The sequence below is a fragment of the Lacerta agilis genome, chromosome Z, assembly GCF_009819535.1.
Source record: "Lacerta agilis isolate rLacAgi1 chromosome Z, rLacAgi1.pri, whole genome shotgun sequence".
In the NCBI taxonomy this organism is placed as follows: Eukaryota; Metazoa; Chordata; class Lepidosauria; order Squamata; family Lacertidae; genus Lacerta; species Lacerta agilis.
The window spans coordinates 1,702,174-1,726,726 of NC_046331.1; the positions used below are offsets into that span (position 1 = coordinate 1,702,174).

The following is a 24,553-nucleotide window of genomic DNA, read 5'->3' on the forward strand; positions in this document are numbered from 1 at the left end:
GATGCCAGAGCACTGGTCATGTAGGCTGAGGCTGATGAAGAAGAAGAAGAAGAAGAAGAAGAAGAAGAAGAAGAAGAAGAAGAAGAAGAAGAAGAAGAAGAGTTTGGATTTGATATCCCGCTTTCTCACTACCCAAAGGAGTCTCAAAGCGGCTCACATTCTCCTTTCCCTTCCTCCCCCACAACAAACACTCTGTGAGGTGAGTGGGGCTGAGAGACTTCAGAGAAGTGTGACTAGCAGCCCAAGGTCACCCAGCAGCTGCATGTGGAGGAGCGGAGACGCGAACCCAGTTCCCCAGATTATGAGTCTACCGCTCTTAACCACTACACCACACTGGCTCTCAGTGATGGGGGCAGTGAGGGTGGAGCTCAAAGCCCCATGGAGAGCCACAGGGTCCTCCATGCCTGGCTTTGGGAGAAACAAGGTCTGGCAAGAGGTGAAAGTCTTCTGCTGAAAAATGGCGACTTCTCAGGGCTAGATATGGAAACAAGGACTGTTTTGCAGAAGTCTGACCTCTAGCCGAGTACACTGCTTCCAAGCATAGGACAGCCAAGAGGCTCCATGAAGTGGCACAAAGGCTGCAGCTCTCACCTGCTGTTTGCCCCCACCAGCAGCAGCTTATTCAGAGCTACACTGCTTCTGTTTGGCCATCGTGGTGAACAGGCAACTCCTGGGCCTGACCCTCTGTCGCAGGAGTTGGGACGGGGTGACGTGGAGGTCATCTTGTCAATAATGCCCTACTTGCTGCAATCCCCCGAATTGCATGCTGCAAAAGGATGAGGGAGCCCCAATGAAGCATTGATCTAGCCTCACATTCCCCAAAACATCCAAGCAGATGCCCATTTCGGCAAGCCCACAAACGGGCATTTGCCTTTCCCAGTGGATGATTTATTTGTACAGAGATCCCACTATCAGCCACCACAGCTCCTAGCTAGCTCCACGTTGGCGAATTTTGTCTAAGCCCCCCAGCGTCATTCTATGGCACCGCGTTCTATGAGTTAATTAAACTTCACATTGAGAAAAAGTGTGCTCTCACTGTGTGTGCGCACGGTTGTCTCATTTGGCCTGATTCTGGGACCAGTTAAGAAGCAGATACAGCCAAGAAGCGACAGCAAGATGGCCAGGGAATGGGGGGAATTGGGGGGAGGGCTTGAGGAATAACAGCAGGCCAAAGAACAGATTCTTCTCTCTTTTTTGGTGCCTACAGTTTTTGTATTCAAATAAAAGTTCAAAAAAATGTTGTGGTGGGAGGGCAGAACAGGCCAGTAAAAGGGTTTGGGGCTGGCCATTGCAGTGGGTTTGCTGCCTTTTCCATGCACCTTGGGCTCACTGGCTAGAGCTACCTAAAGCCCATTTCTTCAGCAGGGACTGGTCTGGAAAGGTGGGTGGCCCTTCTCCCCTGCTTGCTTGCTCTGCATGCAACAGGACCTTGGCAGGACCATCTTTCCTTAAAAGCTGTTCTGTAAGAGAGGCTCTGCAGTGGACAGATCCAGGGGCTAGCCAGGCACAAACAGAGCCCCCTCTTCCTCTATACAAGTCACAGATCTGTCCTGAAATGGGTGAGCAGGGCAAGGCGCCCCTTTAATATTTTGCCACAAGGCCCTCCTCCCTCCTGCTCACCGCTTTCCATTTCAAGATATACAAGTACATTCGCAGCTCAGGTCCCAGGTGCTTCAGCCGGGGGCCTGCTTGCCCACTGTAGACTCCAGCCTCTCTGCGGTGTCTTCCAGCTCCTCCAAGATCTCTGGGAATGACGGGCGCTTGAACGCTTCCACCTGGGAGGAGCAGAAAGGGGTTGAGGGGAGAAGCAGTAAGAGGAAAAATCAAGGCCAGGAAGCCAAACGAAGTGGAAAGTTGGGAGATTAAAAAGATTGGACAAATTCATGGAGGCTGTCGATGGCTGCTAGCTAGGATAGCTGGACTCTGCCTCCGCACCCAGAGGCAGCGACTCTTCTGAATAACAGTTGCTGGACGTGCAGGAGGGAAGAGGGCTCTTGTGCTTAAATCCTGCTTCAGAGTTTCACACAGGCCTCTTGTTGGCCACTGCGAGAACAGGATGGTGGACCAGATGGGTCATAGTCCTGATCCAGCCGGATCTCCTTCCTAATTATGGAATTAATCAAGAAGGATTAAACCTCCATCAGGTCCAGCATCCTGCTCCCCATAATGGCTAACCAGATGCCAGGGAGTAAAGTCAACAGTCCTTAGTTTCTGCCTGTCGCCTACTGTCCTGCATTTAGAGGTAGACAGCCTCTGTATAGGGAGGCTCTATTCTTGGCTACCAAGAATCCTGCTGAACAGATCTGTCCTCATAAGAAAGGGGGGGGGAGTTACTTCTCTGCTTTTGAAGCCATCCAAGCTAATTGGCTGCCACGGCAACAATTTTTGTAAGTTAATGATACACTGGACTTTCTTTTAACTCCTCCCAGTAACTTCCTTACCCTGCAGCAGCTGGCAGCCAGATCCAAGACCTGCTTGGGACATTCGCTGATCATGTCATAGAAGGATGCCACATCCAGGCCGTAATCCTAGGAGGGAAAAATGATAAAAAGGATTTGCAGGTGACTCAGCTTTTCACCCCCTTATCCAGCTCGAGAACAGCAGAGCTTGTGCCACCACAAGTTTGTGCAGACTGCTACCCCCTCTGTTACACTTGGGCCACAGGTATTCCCCTCCCCTCCCACAAAAGTGGACCCCTTAAAATGAGTGGGGAGCACCTGTGGCCAGAGGCTGCTGGTGTTCCCTCAACTTTCACCCCTTGCCAGTTTGGTTAGCGTCTCAGAAGCCTATTTTGGCACGAAGATTATTCAAATGATATATGTGCTAAAACATTTTCTTTTGTATTTGAGAAAGATAATCAAATATTATCTTGCAATTCAAAATAAATTTAGCAGTTTCAAGTTTTGTGATTTTATTTTATTTCATTTTTGTCTACAAGACATCTGTTTTTGAAAACTAAAGTTAGCAAATTTTGTGTGTGTGGGGGGGGTGCAAGTAGATAGCCTTGCCTAGGGAGCAAAACAGCCTGGCACCTGCACCAATCTTCTGAGAACCAACAGGCAAACAAGGCTTCTTGGTTTCTCCAACTACTTAGTTAGCATAGAATATAGAACCCTTTCCTGTCAATAAATGTACTTCCCTTAAGCTTTCTTATTTTATCCCAAGTCTTAGTCTGAGCGTCTTCCAATTAAAAGTTTCCTCCAAGCAAGGATTCAGTTCACTGAAGTTAACTTCTCCTGCAACATACAAACTCCACCTGCTAACACAGATGGTGCTGTACAAAACCATCACTGTCACTAGGCAGAGTTCCCAATGCACGTGCTTTTAAACAGAGCCTAGCATCTTGTGGGCACTGCATGGATGGCGCATGGCGTAACATGCCAAAGCCTTAGTGTCAGCCAATGTTACTTGAGATGGAATAGCAGATAAAAGCACCATAGTGACCTGTGTCCGGGGCAGCACCTCAGGGTCAGCTGGGATTCTCCCTAGTATTTCGCACAGCACAATGCCGAAAGAGAAAACGTCCACCTATAGGAGGGAGCAAGCAGTCAGTGGGAGGAGGCAGTGGGAGATGAGATTGTCTCTGGAGGCCCCACAGGAGTGAGCAGAGGGGCCAACAACAACCCAGCCTTTCACATAACAGAAGCTGGAGGCGACATCAAAGGGTTGGAAGACAGGAACCCTGAAGTTACTAGTCCACAAACAGAACTGCCTTGCTAATAAAAGACTGCTTTTAACATTCCTGTGAGACTGGGAGCCTGGCGGAGAGCCAGTGCTGTAGAATCAAGTCCTTAATGAGCCTGGCAAAGTTGCCAAGTGCCTCTTTTGTCGGGGAGGTTGGCTACATGCCATCAGTGGGTGGATCCCCTGAAGTCTTCTGAATGGCTTGGAAATACCTGAAAGCAGGCAGACCTCTCCACCCACGACAGCTAAGGATGATGCCGTCTAGGTCTCTGCATAAAAGCAAACAACATTCACTGTTGTCTGAGTCAGAGACTGATGGCTCATCTGCATTGTTGTTTAATGTGGAGAGGAAGCTGCCTGCACCTCCATCGCTTCACTACCCATATGATTCTCTTAAATCACTACCTGCCCACACCTTTTTCAAGTATCCCTGGTATGAGAAAATCCAGATCAACAGAGCAGAATGTGTGAGAAGAGAGTGATTTAAGAGAATAATATTGGAGGGACAACATAGAATGAATGGAGGAGGCACAAGAAATTTACTACCCACATTAAACAACGGTGCAGCTGAGCTTGTACAAGGGGTTTTTGTAAACTGCTTTTTGGTTTTACAGTCGTACCTTGGATCCCAAACGCCTTGCAAGTCAAACGTTTTGGCTCCCGAACGCCACAAACCAGGAAGTGAGTGTTCTGGTTTGCGAACTTTCTTTGGAACCCGAACGTCCAACACGGGTTCCACGGGTTCCGATTGGCTGCAGGAGCTTCCTGCAGCCGATCAGAAGCTGTGCTTTGGTTTCCAAACATTTTGGAAGTCAAATGGACTTCCGGAACAGATCCCATTCAACTTCCGAGGTACGATTGTATAGTGATCAAGCATTATATAAATGTTGCAAAATAAAATAAATAGACAGGCATGGTACCCGTGGGGGGGGGATGAGGGGTGGATTCTACCCAATATACTTCCTGAAACTAGATATGAACCAAAACACAGCTATCCTTGAAATACACATGTCTCCAAATTTTGCCATGCAGTTCTCCATTCCAAGAAAAATGTGTGTGTGTGTGTGTGCGCTCTCTCTCTCTCTCTCTCTCACACACACACACACACACACACACTTGGAGGAAGTGTGTATGAAAAAGCATATTAATGAAAATGGCATTAAAGGCAAATAATATTAGGGGAAATTGCATATAAAATGGGAAAATGTGCTAAGTTGTCAACTAATTATTGTCAGGACTTAAAAAATACAAATGGATGTAAGCTGAACGTAGGACTGGGGGGAAATTGGGAAACAGAGAAACTGAAATTCATAGGCTCGTCCATCACTACTAACAAGGCACACCACTCTAGTAAACCCTGGGGATAAGGGCCAGGTTGGGTCCCACAAAGAACAGCCTTCAAACTAATGGAGGGGTGGGTGGGCAACATCATGGTACCTTCCGGTCATAAGGTTCCCCTCGCAACATCTCAGGGGCCATCCAGAAAGCCGAGCCCACCAAGGAAAGCTTCCTCTCAGGGTCCTTCGCAGACAGCTCCGCCACTTCCTTGGCGAGGCCGAAGTCCGTCACCAGGGCCTCACGCCCCCGCTGGGTCACCCGAATGAGGCAGTTCTGAAACCCATTTCAAGGCACACTTTACAAGATTGCGCATTCCCTCTTCCTGTCCTGCTCTAAGTGGCAACTTTGAACACATGCAAGAATTAAAGAGATGTAGAGTTGGAAGGGACCCGATGGTCGTCTAGCCCAACCCTCTTTCAATGCAGGAATCTCAACATGCGTTCCCTCATCCCGTTTGAAATCATACCAGATCCTGCTTAGCTTTGCAAGTTCTACCAGCAGTTTTATTGCTGGCACCACTAGGAGGTGTGTGTGAATTCTTGTACTAGCCCCAAAAGATGCTACAGATCTGAAGGCACCTGATAAGAACATAAAGAGAGCCCGGCTAGATTGGCCCCCCTCTAGTCCAGCACCCTCTTCTCGCAGTGGCCAATCAGATGCCTGTGGGAAGCCACCAAGCAGGACCTGAGCGCAACAGCACCCTCCCCAACCATGGTTCCCATCAACTAAAGTTTCATCCAGCAGCATCGCCAGATTAGCTCACTGCAGTGGTTTTCAACCAGTGTGCTGCAGTACCCTCTGCAACCCTGGTCCTCTCTCCTTCCCTCCCTCCTCTGATGCCCTCTCGTGTGTCTGCCTCCCAAAGGCTTGCACAGCTGTTTGTTGCAGCAGCCCTGGCTACAAATTCCGTGAGTGAGTGAGTGAGTGGTGCCTCTGGGGCTGGCCACACGGGGTGCTGGTTGCCAGGGGGTGCTGGTTACCAGGAGCTGAGGACATCTCAGACTAAGCAAGCAAGTGGTTGAGGGAGCCCAGCCAGCCAGTCCACCAGCCCTTGCTGTTGGGAATGGACAGAAAAGTCCCAGGCCCCTGTGGGGCAGTGTGAGGCTGGGGGGCAGCTCAGAGACCAGGGACGGCAGCTGCTGCCTGGATGACTCCCAAGGAGAGGGGAGAGGAGAGGAGGCTGAGGGAACACTCCACAAGGGAGGGTGTTTGAAAAAGGGTGAGAGGCTGCCAGCTCTGCAGGCAAGGGGTGACCTAACTGGGCTCCTGAGCCCCACAGGAGTGCCGCAGAAAGAATGTAGTTGGTCGAGGGAGCCGTGGACTCAAAAAGGTTGAAAAACACTGGCTTACTGGATCAGGCCTGTTGCCCTTAGAGTAGACAACTAGTTCCTCGGTCTCCCCTATGCCTATGACACCCTGATAAACAGCCCACAGACCCATTTTATTCCCCACCACAGCTGGGTGCTATCGCTAGGAGGCAGAAATTCGGTTCAGTCTTTATTTTAATATAAACCTACCAGACCTACATCTCCCCAAACAATATATGAACAGAATATATTGAACAGAAATGCAACTATGCTTTGAAATTTGCACTTCTCCAAATATTTGGCTATTCTCCAACTAAAAAACGAGTACAAAAAAATTGTAATTTTGGGGAAAGTGTGACCAGTGTTTGCTCCTTCAGGTTGGTTCCCCTTGGGCAACTGTGGATATGAGTTAACTCGGCTTCCAAGTAAGAGGTGGAACACAAGGGAGCTACATCTGTGGTGAGATAATGAACCCAGGTCACAAACACATACAATGGGATTGATGGAGCACCTAGTGACTTCGCCATTTTATAATTTTATTGAATTGTTGTATTTATTCATTGTACTTCTATACGTACTGTACTTTAACTGGGTATTTCTTTCTGTATTAATCCGTTCACTGCTTTGGAAGCCTTTGGGCCAAAAAGCAGGATATAAACAAATGCATATATTAGTGTAAACAGCATATAATCATGAATTATATTTGGGGAAATTGCTTGCAAAAGTGTATGCGTGTGGCCAAAGTGAGGACCTTCTCATGAGAATTTTTTTAAAAAACAACAACACACAAACAGATTTAGGAATTAGGACTGCGGAGGAAATTAGAAAGAGAAAGAGGTGGATTTGTTCATCCCTAGTTGACACCCCTTTTGTAGGAGGAGCCTTCCTAGATCAACACACCCATACATACACACATTGCTTCCCACAATTATCTGCAGGATACCTCCAAGAAATCCACAGGTAGGACATAAAACTCTACAAAGAGCTGCATCCTATTGTCCCCCTGCCCCCCCCCCACGATTGCAGCTGTTAGAGGTAGACTTGACTTCAACAGGGAAGTTCCATTAATTTAAGAGTCACTGACGGACCTCCTTATCCAATAATTTGCCTGATCGCCTTTTAATGATAGCTATTGCTGCGTCACTGTGCAAACAAGTACACTCTTCCCTCCTCCAGGAATCTCCTGCCCGCTTGTTTCCCTTGGGGTGACCCCAAATTCCAAATCTTCCACACCACCAACAGCTCTGCAAATCCGGAGGCTTCTGGAAAAGGCCCAAGAAATGCAGAGGCCAAAATCCCATTAAGCGATGATGCCATTAACGAGCATCTGCCTCTCCTCTAAGTAGATTGGCAATGACCTCACTGTTCAGCTTGGAGAGCTTTGCCTCGGAGAGGGCAGGCAGCTAAAAAGATGTGCTTCTCCCCTACTCAGCCAGTTTTCTTTTCAGGTTCATGTGGAAGATTTCATGTAAGGGCTCTTGTTTATGTGTTTTGAATTTGTAAGCCACTCTGAGGTTACTTTGTTTTTTTTTAAAAAAAACAATCAATCTGCGTATAAATTTTATGAAATGAATAAAAAAAATTAAAATAATTTGCAAAATCTCCGAAGAGCATAAAGAACTGCCTTTGCTTAGAGACCAAAGGCTCATCTAATCAGGAAGGGCCAGAAGTTCAGTAGCCGACCATCTGCTTTGCATGCAGAAGGTCTGAGATTCAATGCCCAGGGTTCTCCAGGCAGGGCTGGGAAAGAAATCCTGGAGAACTGCTGCCAGTTGGTATAGAGTGGCATGTCCAACCAGTAGATTGTGATCTACCGGTAGATCCCCGGCTGATCCTGGTAGATCACAGGACCCTTATCAATTGTGGGATTAAATTAAGTTTACCAAAAGTTAACAAATAAAAGCTGAAGAACTCTACCCCCCCCCCCAAAAAAAGCTCAAGAACTCTGAGCTCAATAACTCTGGGCAATCTACCCACCCCATGCATGGTCCTCCTCCCTCCAATGACAATGGGTAGATCACCGCCAGCTTTTTTATACTGGGAGTAGATCCCAGTCTCTTGGGAGTTGGATGTGCCTGGCTATAGACAGTACTCATAATAAAAGAACTTGTGGACACCCAACGAAGCTGAACATTGGGAGATTCAGGACAGATAAAAGAAAGTCCTTCACGCAGTGCAGGGTTGAACTATGGAACACCCTCCCTCCCTCCCTTCCTCACAGATGGGCTTTAAACACACAGACTGGGCAAATACATGGAGGTTGAGGCTATCAGTGGCTCCTGGCCACGATAGCAATGCTCTAGCTCCATGGTCAGGGGCAGCAATGCTTCTGAATCCCAGTTGCTGGGGAACACAGGAAAGGCAGAGTGCTCTGCTGCTCAGGTCCCGCTTGCTGGTTTCCCACAGGTTGGCCACTGTGAGAACAGGATGCCGGACTAGACGGGCCACTGGGCTGATCCAGCAGGGCTCTTCTTCAGTCCTTGGGTGAATGTCCTGATTTGGAGCAAGTTCTCAGTTTAGCACCCTGTTTTCCACAGCGGCCAACCAAATGCCCTGGCAAGTCCACAAGCAGGGCGTAAAGACCACAACCCTCCCTTGCTACCACTGCCTGGTCCATTAGGGTGCAAGAGGCACTGCCAACCGCCAGCTGCCTGCTCTGCCTCTGGTTCTGACAGCCTGCTTGTCTTCTGCCCTAACAGTTCCAGTGGGCACCAACCATCACAGCCAGCAACCGGTCCTTAAGAGGTAGACTGCCCCTGCCCAGGGAGGATCTCCAGTTAGCTTACCTTGGAGTTGAGATCCCGGTGGTAGATGTTCTTGGAGTGCAAATAGACCATCCCCCGGGTGATGTCTGAAGCCAGGTCCACTTTCTCCTTCCAGCTGAGAGAGACGTCTTTGCAGGCCAACAGCTCTTCCAGGCACCCGCCATTCACATACTACCAGCAGAGGATTGAAGAGGGACACCCATTATCATTTCCATAAGAGGCTGGAAGGGACACTGATCCCAGCACCAGCCAAACAGAGCAGGCTGTTCACGGACAAAGGTTAAATTGCCACCAACAGCAACCTGTGCTTGGAGTGTTCCTCTTCAGTTTGCCTGCAAGGGTTCCCATGACAGGCCACTCCACTAGTCTAAAAAGGAAACAAATCCTCGCACACAGAAAGCTAGCAAATCAGAAATACTCTACTTGCTAGTTTTCTATGTGCAGGGATTTGTTGTTTGCTGGTGCTCTAGTGGAAGTCTCCATCACATTAGTCCTAAAAGAACGAAATGACTCTTGGGTGGGAATCACAGTATTATCTGGAGCCCACCACCGAAAGTATAAGTGGATCCCTCAGCCAGCACTCACTGGAAAGGGTTCAAGTCTTGAGGGCTGCCTAACAATCAGTACCATCATGGGGAAACAATGGTTACTGCTTGTATATTTGTAGGCATAGTAACATTAAAGAGCAATCATTGGGGGAATTGTTCCTTACCTCCAGGATGGGATACAGCTTTTCGCCCTTCACACAGATCCCAAGATACCTTTATTAGGGAATATAATGTACAAAAATCATAGTTCCAGTTACAGGTAGGTAGCCGTGTTGGTCTGACATATGGATGTGGGTGATCTGACACTCGGTAAAAGTGACACAACAGAAGTGCCATGGTCGATCGCTTCCTGGTGCAACTGGGCTGCCCTGCGACCCCTTCCCCTCTGCAGGATGGTCCGCCCCCCACCACTTAATGGATCCAAATGGTTTCTACAGAGTGGTAGGGGATGTTTATCCCATGTTGATGGCATCTCAGCTGATTCCCTGGTGGCCCACTGGAATGTGGAGTTAACCAGGGCTATTGACTGTCTGGTTCTGAAGCACCCTCTCCGATTGCATGGAGCCCTGACAGCCCCATGGTTTTCCCGGAGCTGAGGGCGATGAAAGTTCTTGAGCTTTTTTTTTTATTTGAACTTGTTGAGGGTTTTTAAAGGGCTGGATTAAACCGACCAGCAGGCTGGATTAGGCCCCCCAAAACGGACTTTGGACATGCCTGGCAATACAGGAACATGCTTCACACTCCTCACACCACTAGCTTCTGCCACCTGCTCCCTTCCGGCTTCCTTTTTTTCCTCCCTCGCTGCTTTCAGGGTGTTACAGGAACCTCCAATTCTTATTCCGCTCATTTCCTAATATCTGAATATCAAATTGATTTATTGATAACAGATATCTATACAAAGTAACAATTGGTTGCTTGAAGCCAAGCAGAAAACGGTGTGCCCCTGCCACACCAAGTCTGCAGCTGCTGCCTGAGGCAGCTAGGGGTCACCATAGCCGTCAGCTTTTCCCTTTTCTTGCGAGGAATCCTATTCGGAATAAGGGAATTTCCCTTTTTAAAAAAAAAGGGGGGGGAGTTGACAGCTATGGAGGTCGCTCAGGTAAGAACCAACATCCTGAAAGCAGCAAGGGAGAAGAAAAAGGGAAGCGGGGGGGAGCAGGTGGCAGGAGCATCGCTCCCGCTCTTTCCAGACCATGGCCGTGGGAGGTGGTGTGATGCATTCTTCTTGGGGCCCTGGATCTGCAGCCCCTCCCAGTTGCCTCCAGCCCTACTGCCTCACCGAGGCTATTGGGGGAGCCACCCCTGGCCCCCTGCCACCCAGAGACCCACCTGACAATGTTGGGGTGGGAGAGCTTCTGCAGCAAACTGATCTCGCGTACGATCCCTTCCTGGTCTGCGTCATTCTTGTAGATCTTCACCACCATTGCTTTGCCTCCAGGGCTTTGGGCAACCTGCAAGTTTTCGGAAGATTCAGAACAGCTAAAAGGAAGTGCTTATGCAGATTGCAGGGCATAGTCAATGTATGGAACTCCCTCCCACTGGACTCAGTGACGGACACCAGCTTGGGTGACTTTAAGAGAGGGGGAGACAGGTCCGTGAAAGAGAGGGCAGTCAATGGCTCCACTCTGCCTCCACGGTTGGAGGCAATAATGCTTTTGAATACTAGTTGCTGGAAGCCACAGGAGGGGAGACTGTTCTGAATCCTGCTTGCTGGTCTCCCACTGAGGTATCTGGGTTAGCTACTGTGGGAACAGGATGCTGGACTAGATGGGCCAATGGCCTGATCCAGCAGAATATTCTCACGTTCCTAGTACTGAGCTTGATGCGGTCTCGGTATAAGGCAGCCTCCTCCGTCCCTAATTTAGCATCCTGCAGTTGGTATGGCCATGTGCTGATAAAACCAAAGTTGCAGGTTCAGTCCCCAAACAGCTGCATAATCCTACATTGCAGGGGTTTGGCTAGATAATTCTCAGGTTCGCTTCCGACTGTATGATTCCATGATCCCGTTTCCTACAGTGGCTAACCAGCTGCCTCTGATAGGCCCACAAGCAGGATGTAAAGGGTTGTATTTAAATTCTGTTTTTAAATAATGTTGTGCAGTAGTTTTTTCTGTTTTGCAAGCTGCTTAGAAGCCACCTAGGCATTAAGCATCCGATTAATTTGCCACTTATTATTATCTTACTTGGCAGGATAAATTATAAATACCGTATATACTTGAGTATAAGCCTAGTTTTTCAGCACACTTTTTGTGCTTTAAAAGCTGCCCTCGGCTTATACTCAAGTCAACCATTCCTTAAGAAGTGTACAAGAACGGTGGTTCTTTACTCTCCCCAGGCAGCTTGTTCCATTCCTGAACTGCTCACATAAATGCAAACTTTAGACCCCAGAAGGCAGAAAGCCTATCAGTTAAGGAAGTATTAAAACCCCACAGGTGCTCACTTTCCCTGGCTCCTGCTTAAACAGGACAGGATCCCAGCCTTCTCTGTATAACACAAGGGAACATTGCGCTGTGGGTTAAACCACAGAGCCCTAGGGCTTGCTGATCAGAAGAATGGCGGTTCAAAACCCTGCGACGGGGTGAGCTCCACAGCAGCAAAGGAGGAAGAGGAAGGAGCAGCCCAAAGGGCTGCTTTGGGCTGCTCGTTCCTCCTCTACCACAGTGGCAAAGATGAACCGGCTTATACTTGAGTCAATAAGCTTTCCCACATTTTTGTAGGGAAATTAGGTGCCTCGGCTTATATTTGGGTTGACTTATACTCGAGTATATACGGTAATACCTCCAAGTCAGACTGCTGACCCATCTATCTTAGTATTGTCTACACAGATAATACTCCTCCCTGAATGCGTCCAACCTCATTTTAAAGCCATCTAAGCCAGTGGCTGGAACGCGGGTGGTGCTGTGGGTTAAACCACAGAGCCTAGGGCTTGCCGATCAGAAGGTCAGTGGTTCCAATCCCCGTGACAGGATGAGCTCGTATTGTTCAGTCCCTGCTCCTGCCAACCTAGCAGTTCAAAAGCACATCAAAGTGCAAGTGGATAAATAGGTACCGCTCCGGTGGGAAGGTCAATGGCGTTTCCGTGCGCTGCTCTGGTTTGCCAGAAGCGGCTTAGTCATGCTGGCCACATGACCCGGAAGCTGTACGCCGGCTCCCTCAACCAGTAACACGAGATGAGCGCCTCAACCCCAGAATCATCTGCAACTGGACCTAATGGTCAGGGATTCCTTTACCTTTACCTAAGCCAGTGGCTTATGACATGGCCTGCAGTGGGGAAGTCCACAGCTTAACTATGCATGGGGACGAGGTCTTTGTCTTTCTCTGGGCAGCCCTGGAGAGCAATTTTTTTTTTAAACAACCATACTAGGATCTCCTTGGTATAATGTCACATCACCTTGATGGCTCCTTTAAAACCCTGGCACTTGGAGGTGAACTTAAAATTACGCTGGTACATGCTGGATCATTATGATCAAGCTATCAGACTGAACTGAGACCTTTGTTGACACTTCCCCTCCCTATCGTAGTAGTGATTTGCTCAGTAGGACGGAAACAGCTTAAACAAAGTTTGGGAGAGCGCACAGGCTTGAGGTACCAAAGCACGTGCAAAGGATATAACGTAGAAGCTTAGAATAACAGAACCATAGAATTATAGAGCTCGAAGGGAACCCTGAGGGCCATCTAGTCCAGCCCTGACAATGCAGGGATCACAACTAAAGAATACCTGACAGATGGCCATCCAAACTCCACTTAAAAACCTACCAAGGCATAAGAGCCTCCCACCTTCCAAGGCAGTCCGTTCCACAGTCAAACAGCTCTTATAATCAAAACGTTCTTCCAAATGTTTGGTTGGAATCTTTCTTGCAATTTTAATCCATTGGTTTGGATCCTCCCCTCTGGCACAACAGAAAACAAGCATGCTCCCTCTTCCATGGGTATCTGAAGATGGTTATTCTGTCAATTATCAGTCTCCTCTTCTCCAGGCTAAACGTTCCCAGTTCCTTCATAAGGCTTGGTTTCCAGACCCTCAATCATCTTGGTAACCCTCCTTTCCACACCTTCCAGCTTGTCAATATCATTCTTAAACTGGACCCAGGACTCCAGGTGTGGTTTGACCAAGGCAGAAGGGAGTGGTGCTATTACACCCCTTTATCCGGACACTTTAAACAGATTAAAGGCTCCAAATGCCACCTGCCGAAGAGGTTGCCGCATCACTGCACTTCTCCCACAGCGAATTTATTTATAAACAGCCATTCTTTGCATGTGGCACCCATGGGGTGTGAATTTTCCAGCTGGGGCAGCGAGGAGGTGCTCTGGAGACCTTCATACACAAGGCCTGCTGAAATCCACCCAAACCGCTTCCAGGTGGGGGCTTCTACATACAGTATATTTTTTCTTTATAGTACTGTATTATAAGGAATTTTATTAAGATGCACAACCAAGCATAAAACAAAACCATACCAGCATAAAACCGGTAAGAAATATTGAAGCACAGACAAAAACAGGGGATGGAGACTTCAGGGAGACATTCCAGACTTTTTGTATAATAGAAATTAGAACCAAGACTGTAAAATAAAAACACCACTGACATGGATTCACCTTATTTTCTGGAAAGACAGACTGCATTTCCAGTAGCCCTCAGTTCGTGAGGCTCCGCACATATTCCTTTCTTCCTGTATTATCCACAGCCGTTCACAGGCTGGGGAGAATGGTTCTGTTTTACATTATTTAACATTTTAAAAATCTAACTAATGAAAGAAAATCGTCCTTACATATTTTTTTTTATCTCTAAAGGACCTCATGTTTACATATTGATTTTTCTAGTGGGGCTGATTCCTTTATCTTCAGCAGGTTACACCTGCTGCAGCTAAATTTTCATTTGTCTGTTAGTGCCAGAGCTGCAATTTCAGAAAGTGGGAGTGTTAGATCAACTAAAAAGTTTTATTTACTGGCCGAGAGTAATTCTACACTCAGTGCAGCTGTGTGCTAAGGGTACACTAATGTGAATTATGAGGCATTACTGGACTAGGAAATGAAAACAAAACAAAACAAAATGTTAAAAGCCTATCTCTCTTTCCAATAATTAGTGCCGGCATTTGTGAGGTCCTCTTACTGAAACTGACATATGCAAATTTCAGATTCACCCACAGCCACACTTTTAAAGGGTTCCTTGTTGATTTGTCGGAGGCCTTTTAATTAACTGATAGCCCTGCTTAGCACTTCTATCTCTGGTCTGACCTTCATCGCCTCCTGCATCCCTCTTTGTGCACTACCTTGGCTGTTCCACATTCCCTGCTTCAAAACAAGATTGATGGGGGCAGCTCAGCTGTTCAGCTCCATAAAACAGTCACTATGCCACCTCTAATGGATGCAAAATTGTGGAGCGACCTTTGCAAACAGGCAATGCAGGAAGTTTTCACTCGGCTCCATGCACCTCTTCCTAATAAAATATGCTTCGCTCAAGACAGTGCTGCCATTTGCTAATATCCATGCTTTGTCTCCTCGTAATCACTTTAAGGGACGCAGGTGGCGCTATGCGTTAAACCACTGAGCCTAGGGCTTGCCGATCAGAAGGTCGGCGGTTCAAATCCCCGCAATAACGGGGTGAGCTCCCGTTGCTCGGTCCCTGCTCCTGCCCACCTAGCAGTTCGAAAGCACGTGAAAGTGCAAGTAGATAAATAGGTACCACTCCAGCGGGAAGGTAAACGGCGTTTCCGTGCGCTGCTCTGGTTCACCAGAAGCGGCTTAGTCCTGCTGGCCGCATGACCCGGAAGCTGGACGCTGGCTCCCTCGGCCAGTAAAGCGAGATGAGTGCCGCAACCCCAGAGTTGTCCGTGACTGGACCTAATGGTCAGGGGTCCCTTTACCTTTAACCACTTTCAGGGCATGTCCAATCTGGACCACCAGTTCGGGGGGGGGGGCTCTTGGGCTCTGCACCTGCTCAGTGTAATTCACAGCAGATCCCTGTGCTCTCCCCCCCCCACACACACACATGATGGCCTTTGATTCCCACCTCAGCCATCAGGTAAAGTAAGGGCTAGCTTGCCAGTGGAGAGGGGGGGGGGTCTGTGGACTGAATGATTTCTGCAATTTTCATAATTCTTTCCAGAATAGTGAGAAATGGTTAAAGCAGCCACCCTATTTGTTTAACAAAAGGTTGGAAGAATTGTAATAGTTACCTGAACCTAGGCATCCCTGTCTGCTATCTGCCTTCAAATCACGTCACCATTATGCAAATGGATCCTACTGAGGAGTTGAACATTCTGCACTTAGCCACTTAATTTGCATGTGTTAATTTAGGTCAGATATTGGTGAACTCAGGATATGCCCAAATGCCTTTCAGCAGGCGGTTGGAATCTGGCTTGTTCCAGGGTCATCAAAGCTCATCTGGTGGGTCTCAAGCCACATTAGAGCTATGTCAATCTTATACTTCTGCCATGATCTACAGATATAAACCATATCATAAGTGCAGATTCACACACACCTCCTCACAACTTGTGCAAAATAATAATAATATAATATTTACCCATCTACAAATATAATGAATGTATCAAATAAAACTCATATGATATCTCCTTGGAATTCTGTGTAGTATTAGGGAGCAGCTGTTTGCATCTTCAAGATCTTCGGGTTTTCCCCTGGAACATCTGGGTGTAAAAGACCAGCCAGCCTTAAAATAGAGAGCTCCAGGCTCCAGGCAAGGAATTGGCAAACATCTTAAGAGACTTAGTTTGCTTTGTAACTGGGTAAACAACTATCAAAAACCTCTCATTTGCTTTGGCTGTTAACCAGCCCGGCAGCATTGTGGCTCAGCGGTTGTTTTTAGTGAAGAATAAAAGGGATTTACACACTCACAGCTCTCAGAGGAACAGGCAGCCAGCTCAAAACAAGGCAGGTGGAATTGGGGGGGGGCGGGGGTTGGGGGCATATTGCACCCAGTATTCACCGTCTAAAGACCTGCTGCACCCACCTGGCAAGCGTCTAGGAAGGCTTTTTGAGCAGAAACTGGGGGAGGAGGTGCAGCGATGTAAACAGAAGTGACATTAATGTCCGACCTCCACCACGCGTGCTCTGCTGTGGATGGCTGAAGCCTTGGTGCTGTATTCAATGATACCATTATTTGACCGTGCCCTTGGTCAATGGCATCTGACTATAAATTCAATAAAACATTCTGAAACACAACACAACACAACAACCTCACCTCCACCACAAACTGACTGGGAGGCTGGAGGAAAATTCCTGTCCTTTTTACTTTAGACCAGCTTCAGGCTCATCTACCAGGACAGGGCTATTGTGAAGATATATACCGGTAGGTCAGGGGTGGCCAACTCCCAACAGACTGTGATCTTAAAAACTGGCAGTGATCTACCCCCTTTTTGGGGTTCAGGTCAAAGTTGTTGAGCTTTTTTGGGGAGAGCCAGTTATCTACCACAGACGTCCAGTGTGGTGTAGTGGTTAAGAGCGGTAGACTCATAATCTGGTGAACCGGGTTCGCGTCTCCGCTCCTCCACATGCAGCTGCTGGGTGACCTTGGACTAGTCACACTTCTCTGAAGTCTCTCAGCCCCACTCACCTCACAGAGTGTTTGTTGTGGGGGAGGAAGGGAAAGGAGAATGTGAGCCGCTTTGAGACTCCTTCGGGTAGTGAAAAGCGGGATATCAAATCCAAATTCTTCTTCTACCAGTAGATCACGATCTACCTGTTGGATGTGCCTGATATAAGTGAAGCCCTTTCAACTGGGTCTGTTTGATTGGATCTGTTTGTGGTATTTTTTGTGTGTTGATCAGTTTAGAAACTCCCTACAGATAAATAAATAGCTCATGCAGGAGAGACTCTACACAAGTGGACGAGGGAGGCTAAGAATGAGGGCTGCAACCTTTAATTCAGGGGTGGGGAACATCTGTGGGCTCCACATTGCTAGGCTCCAAACCCAGCCAGCATCAGGGATGGTAGGACCTGGGCTACCTACATCTAGAGGGCACCAACTCCCCAGCCTCTGGCTTAATTGATAAATGGGTTCTGACAGCGGTTCCCAAAGTGGGCCGTTGGGGGGTATAGGATTACCTAAAGGGGCACCAAGAGGCAAGGAGGCAGCAGGGAGGCTCTGGAGGTGGGACCCTCTGAGCGCATTCACCACTTATTTACTACTGACCAGGTTAGGTAAAGGTAAAGGGACCCCTGACCATTAGGTCCAGTCGTGTCCGACTCTGGGGTTGCGGCTCTCATCTCACTTTATTGGCCGAGGAAGCCGGCGTACAGCTCCTGGGTCATGTGGCCAGCATGACTAAGCCACTTTCCGGTGAACCAGAGCAGCGCACGGAAACGCCGTTGACCTTCCCGCCGGAGCGGTCCCTATTTATCTACTTGCACTTTAACATGCTTTTGAACTGCTAGGTGGGCAGGAGCAGGGACCGAGCAACGGGAGCTCACCCCGTCATTGCAGGGATTTGAACCACCGACCTTCTGATCGACAAGCCCTAGGCTCTGTGGTTTAACCCACAGCGCCACCCGCGTATTGACCAGGTTAGAGTTGCATAAAGATACGTCTGCACAATTTGAGTATCTTTTGATGGAAATTCCAGATTGGGTGATAAATCCATTTTCTGATATTGAAGAAGTAAGTTGTGGTAGTGGGAAGAAGAACTAAATGAGCTACAAGGTGGCACTGAGCTGAAGCCGATGATGATGGTGATGATTTATTGCATTTATATACTGCCCTATACTCGGGGGTCTCAAAGACTAGGGAATCATACCAAGAGTCATGGAGGGGAAACTTCCAATCACTGTCCTGTACTGCGGACAGCAGCTAAGCAGCTTCTCCTTGCATTCCCAACATCACATTTGGCGGAACATGGTTTTAGTGTGGTGATCCAATTTCTCTCCAAGCAAAGAAATTGATTCCAGATTAATAAACGCGGTGATTTGAGACTCCTGCTAAGTAACTTTAAACTAGACACTGGGAAAGGGGTATCCCATCCAATGTGTTAGTGAAGTGACTAAATGTGGCATCTAAAACTCTTGCTATCAGACTCTGAGAAGCTGGTGTCGGTGGATCAAGTTAATCAGTTTTGTTAACTAAACTTAAGTTTTAATTGGATTTTGAATACATGAGCAATTAACTGTTACTGTTGCAAATTTTACTGTGTTGTTCTGACCAATGCTTTTTGTCAGGTGAGTTTATGGAACCAAGGGGGCAGTAGCCCCAAAGAGTTTAGGAACCAATGGATTAAACCCCAGGGAACAGCTCCCCTGGATGCCATACAAACCCAAACATCAAATGCTATTTCATCACTGGGCATTATAAAACTAGAAGGACGATGCCCTCAGCATGAGAAAACACCATTTCACCTATGTCCAACGAGAGACACCCCCCCCCCTCTATTCTAAACAAAGGCTTCATAGTGGATCTCTGGGAATCCTTCATGTTATCTAAAACAGCTTCGTTCTACAGTGAAATGGCTCCAGCTTTTCTGGCTGCTGGGATTCTACAGAGCGAGGAGAAAGGAGAGAAAGAGAGAGAGAGAGAGAGAGAGAGAGAGAAGCTGCAAGAAAATAGTTTGGGGGGGTGCAGGGAAGGAGGAGGAGATAGTAACTATCACCACAGGAATTTGCAAGAGTGGGAGGAATAAGAGAGACACGAGGCTGCAGTGAGTAGGTGGGGATGACGGATTGGGAACCGGCTCATGGTTGCCAGTTGCCAGGGGAGGGGGTGCCTGGGAAGGAGAGAATGTGCTATGCTGCCTCAAAATCTGCTTGCATCAGGATGGCTGGCAGGAGACTGGCAATTTTTACAGCTGACCTTCCTTGTATGAAACAGTGCACTTTGTCTTTTCTCGGGAAACCCGGCTGAGCTTCTTTGACCACCGTTACGCTGTGGGTTTAACGTACGCAGGCTTGGGTAAAGGTCTAGGACAGGGCTCAGCAATCTTTTCCAGCAGGGGGCCGGTCCACTGTCCCTCAGACCTTGTGGGGGGGGGCGGACTATATTTTGAAAAAATAATGAACGAATTCCTATGCCCCACAAATAACCCACAGATGCATTTTAAATAAAAGCACACATTCTACTCATGTAAAAACATGCTGATTCCCGGGCCGTCCGTGGGCCAGATTGAGAAGGCGATTGGGCTGCATCCGGCCCCTGGGCCTTAGGTTGCCTACCGCTGGTCTAGGAACACAGGAAGCTGTGTTATCCCATGTCAGGCCACCAGACTGTCTTGTTCAGTGCTGTGTCCTCTCACCAGCAGCAGCTCTGTGGGGATTGAGGCAGGGAGGGGGTCTCTCTCTCAGCCTTACCGGGAGATGCAGGGAATTAAACATGGGGCCCCACCACATAGACACCCCTGGCACACAAAACAGATGCTCCCCCCACCACCACCACATTACAGCCTTACCTGCCCTTTCCAGGCTGCAACAGGTTTCTGTTTTACAGCAGCACAAAAAAGGCTGCCAGAGTGACACTCTCTCCCTTCTCTGACAGGGCAGGTGCAAAGGGTTGCAAGCACCCTGCGCTCCTGAGGGTGAATCTGCACTGGAAGCTTAAGCCAGTGTCAAACGGTTGCAAAGGCTGCATTTCACTTCAGTCATACCTTGAACACTTTGGAGAAGAAGCCGCTGCCAATCAATTCCGCCTCAAAGTCTTCCCAGAATTCCAGCTTCCTGACAGCCGTGCGCAACCTCTGCCAGCGGTCATCCTGGCAATAAGCGTCCGGCATCTCCCCATAGTATGGTGTCAGGCTGGGCGGCTCAGGAGAGACCAGCCCCATTTCACACATCTCAGAGACAGGTGCTGCAAAGAGGAGGCAGAGGGAAGAACAGGGTTTTATTGCCGGCTGTGCCAAATGGGTGAAGAAGCCCTGCAAGGCCGCCTGTTGTCGCGCCTGCTTTGCAAACAGCAGGTCCCTTCCAGGGGACAGAGCTTTTAGTCATCCTTGCCAGCTGACTGACAGCTTCCTGTCTCCCAAGGTGGGGAATTATGCTGCCCGAGGGCCACATTCCCCCATGAACAAGCTTCTGTGACAGGCTGGGTCAGAACCAAAAGCAGGTGGAGCAATGGATGTGCCTTTCACCTTTCTACTGCACAAGCTTCAAGCATACTTCACCCTGCACAGGAAATGTCTCCTTTCACCATCCAGGAAGGCAAGAAGCATTACCAGAGTGCAAGGATGCATACCAGCCAGGCTTAAGCACTGGAGAAGAGAACACAGATCATGGCTACTGAATGGCCAGATTCTGCCACTGAGACCTCCCCACCCATGCCCAAGGGCTTTCAAACTTCAGGAAAACTATTTCTCCCTTGGTTCATCTACTCCAGAAAGTGGTGCGTGCCTGCCAGGAGAGCCCTGCAGGGTGCAAGACGGTTCCAGAACATTCAAGATGGTTCTAGCACATTCTGGAGCATCCTTGTGGGGCCTACTGGGTGCCCAGGGCCACAGCCAGCACCCTTCTTCCATGGAGCGCTACCTGGGAAGATAGCAGTGGCAATGGGTCAGCTCTGATGAGGCACGCTCTTCCACAATTACTGATCAGAATGACCCAGGTCTGAATCATTATTATTACTAATCACCTACCCTTCATCCTAAGGTCCCGGGACAGGTTACAATGTTAAAAAAAAAACCCACAGTATTGGAAACAGATTTAAGCAGCTTACAACCAAAAGTTGTTAAGTTTTAAAAATATGCACCTCAAGCATCAACGGTCAGGGTACAGAAGCACATCTTCAGCATTTGCCAAAAGCTATGTAATGAAGGTGCTGCGCTTGTCTCTGGGGAGGGAGTTCCACAACTGGGGCCACCACAGAGAAGGTCTTCACCTGGGTCACTGCCACTCTGAATCTCTGAGGGCGGAAGAACTACCAATCTTAGCACCCAAAGGGTTCTGTAGGGAAGGAGGTGGCCTTTCAGATATTTGGGGCCCAAGTCATTTAGGATTTTAAACACTAAGTGAACGCCTTTGATTGGGCCCAGAAACAAACTGGCTGCCAGTGCAGCTTTAAAAAAAACAGGGGCTAAATGAAATCTAAACGGAAGCCCACCCAGCAATATGGCAGCTGCATTATGGACCAAGTTAAATTTCCAAGTTGTCTTCAAGGGCAGTCCCATGGAGAGTGCATTGTAGTAATCCAGCCTGAAAGTCACCAGAACACGGAATACAGTGGCCAAGTCATCTATGCCCAAATGGGGCCGGAACTGGTGAATCAACCAGAGTAGAAAAAAGGAGCTCCTAGCCATCGAGGGCACCCGAAGGCACATGAGGGCACCATCTTGCTGAAGCTAAGTAGGACTGGGCCCAGTCAGTGCCTAAATGGGAGGCCACAAGACCCAAGGAGGTGCCACCTCAGGTTCCATGGTGGGTGAAAGGTGCGATATGAATAGGATAAGAAAATGAATGTATCCAGGAACTGAGTACCCAAAGACCCCCAGGACATAGCATGAAAGTACCCCCTGTGATAGAAAAGTTTGTTTTTGCTGGGGCAGGTTGGATCCCCAAGTATTTTATTTTTCTTTTCCCCATGCCAGAAAGAGGTTTCAGGAGGGGGAGTTGAAAAGGAAAGGATTTGGAGAGACAGGGAGTGAGTTTTGGAGGGAGTGTTGGGAGGAGGTTTTGGAGCAGGTTGGGATTGAGGTTGGGAGGATAGGTAGGGGAGATAGGGAGTGAGAGGAGAGAGTGTTGGTTCTAGGTGGAAACATCCACTCTGAGGAATATATCACAAGCTAGAGGAAAGGAGTCTCTGAGCTTAGTGTGAAGGACAGTGTGTGGAGTAATAGGCCAGGAATTAACTGGGAGGCTGAGATTGAGACAGGAGAAGTAGAAGCTGGAAAAAGACGGTCTACTTAGGTCTCATTCCAGTCAGGAGGGGAGAGATTCTTCTAGTAAGAGAAGATTCCCAAACCAGTGAAACCTTGGGTCTGTTACTTTGAGTACCTCAGGAGTAGGGTTGTGTAAGGGGTGTGCAACTGACAGAAAGTACCACCTTGTTAAGAACCAAAGTATTAAGTTAAGAACCAAAGTATTAAGTGTGAAACAACTGAGAAAACCTTGAAGTGAAATAACATTGTAAACTGAAGTATCCTAAGTTTTATCCACTCGTGTCATAAACTTCCTTGTTAAATAAAATTGTTATTGTTTATTAGAACAAATCCTGCCTGAGACTCGTAATTATTAAGTTTTACCTCACGCAAGTCCCCCACAAGATAATCTGAGATAGCCAGTGGGAATTCGTGGGATTGGTGTTCTGTGAGTTGGGTGCACACTCTATTTTTAAAACAAAACAAAACAAATTCCTTCCAGTAGCACCTTAGAGACCAAATAAGTTTGCTATTGGTATGAGCTTTTGTGTGCATGCACACTTCTTCAGATACACAGTCTGAACAGGTTTTCCACACCTATCAGCAAATCGCCCATTCCCACCACCCTTCTGAGTAATACCCCTCCCCACCTTCTCACTATATTTTCCGCCCTCCCTTCCCCAGGTGGGCGGGGTTTGCGACACCGGGCAGGATCGCCTGGGCGGGTTCCTCCCCCCCAACTCAGGTGGGCCCTTGGGCCTGCCCCCGGCCAGGATGGACAAAAGGACAGTGGCCGTGGGTGGGGTCAAGGGCCAGGTAAAAGCGGTGGAGCAGCCCAGCCATGCCCCCTTTTGGTAGGGTCTGGCAGACCAACACCGCTACCTACCACTACCTACCTGTAACTAGAACTCTATTTTTAAGTGAGAGGATGGGCCCCAACGGCGTGGGGGGGGCCGTTGTGCCATCGCACCCCCTCCCTTGGCATTTGACATTCTATGAGAAACATGTATTTCCTCAAGTTCATGGCTTTTCTCACGATCAGCCTCCTGCTTGCCCAGCCTCCTCCTTTGCCTCCTTCCCTCAAAGAGCCTTTTGTGCAGAGGTGAATTTGCATCATGCCCATTCCCCGGGGCGCTAGAGACAAGCCATTCACACCACTGTGCCCAAGCGGGAACCCCATTCTTATGGCAAGCAGAGAGGCGCTTTTGTCTTCTCTTCAGACTCAGACGCCCAGGAGGCTCAGGGGGTGGGGAGGGTAGAGGAGGGGGGGGGAAGACTGGCTGGAAACAAGCAGCTTGGTGGCTGGCCTCTGGGAGGAGAGCTGGATAGCTCCGCAGTCACTAGCTATGAAATGGGGCCTTTGTATATTCAACCTAAATGGTATGGATGGATTGGGGGTGGGGGTGTCAGTCTCCAAGGCCATACCATGCAACTTAGCAAGAATTTCCTATTGCATCCAGAGAGCCAATGGAAAGAGGAAAGTTAAGTGCCACGAGGCCAAATGTCTGGGTTTTAAAAGGTCGCCTGCTGGCTGGCAGTTTCCATTGGGTAAACTCTTTTAAGAGTTCACATCGCACATTTGAAGAAGTACAACACGGTTTTAAACAGCCACAGCTTCCCCCAAAGAATTCTGGGAGCTATAGTTTGATAGGAGTGTTGAGAGATATACTGCACTACAGTCATACCTCGTGTTGCGTATGCTCTGTGTTGCGTACGTTCGGGTTACGCACCTCCACGACCCGGAAGTCCTCCACAACGCACGGGTGTGCAGAAGCATTCTGCGCACTTTGCACATGCGCAGAAGCATAAAAACCCACGAACTTCCGGTTTTGTTTTTTTGTTCGTTCACGTTACGTACACCCAGGTTACGTAGCGCGACCCGGAATGGATCGCGTACATAACATGGGGTACCACTGTATCCCCCCAACACCACAAGCTACAATTCCAAAAGTTCCCTGAGGAGACGGATTGTTACACCGCTCTAGAAACCATAGCTCTGGGAGGGGAACTGTGGCCTCCCAATGACTCTCAGGGGTGTAGGGCTACCTTATCCATCAAAAGACAGATGCAGTGGGATCCAGTGGCATAGAGGGATCCATAATATATACTGAACACAGAGGCAGTTTGATTAGC

At 48.5% G+C, this 24,553-nt stretch overlaps 1 protein-coding gene across 2 annotated transcripts in view; it reads right to left on the bottom strand.

The window, feature by feature from the left end:
* Window positions 1–1,268: 1,268 nt before the first annotated feature.
* LOC117040281 (dual specificity testis-specific protein kinase 2-like) overlaps window positions 1,269–24,553 on the bottom strand; it is a 28,476-nt gene continuing 5,191 nt past the window's right edge. For both annotated transcript variants that reach the window (XM_033137959.1, XM_033137960.1), the window contains exons 2-9: window positions 20,222–20,421; window positions 10,972–11,093; window positions 9,807–9,855; window positions 9,116–9,265; window positions 5,122–5,295; window positions 3,445–3,528; window positions 2,442–2,528; window positions 1,269–1,775 (exon numbers count right to left, since the gene is read on the bottom strand). In XM_033137959.1, coding sequence (XP_032993850.1) covers window positions 1,674–1,775; window positions 2,442–2,528; window positions 3,445–3,528; window positions 5,122–5,295; window positions 9,116–9,265; window positions 9,807–9,855; window positions 10,972–11,093; window positions 20,222–20,407 — 954 coding nt within the window. In that variant the 5' untranslated portion in view covers window positions 20,408–20,421 and the 3' untranslated portion in view covers window positions 1,269–1,673. The remainder of the gene's footprint in view (window positions 1,776–2,441; window positions 2,529–3,444; window positions 3,529–5,121; window positions 5,296–9,115; window positions 9,266–9,806; window positions 9,856–10,971; window positions 11,094–20,221; window positions 20,422–24,553) is intronic.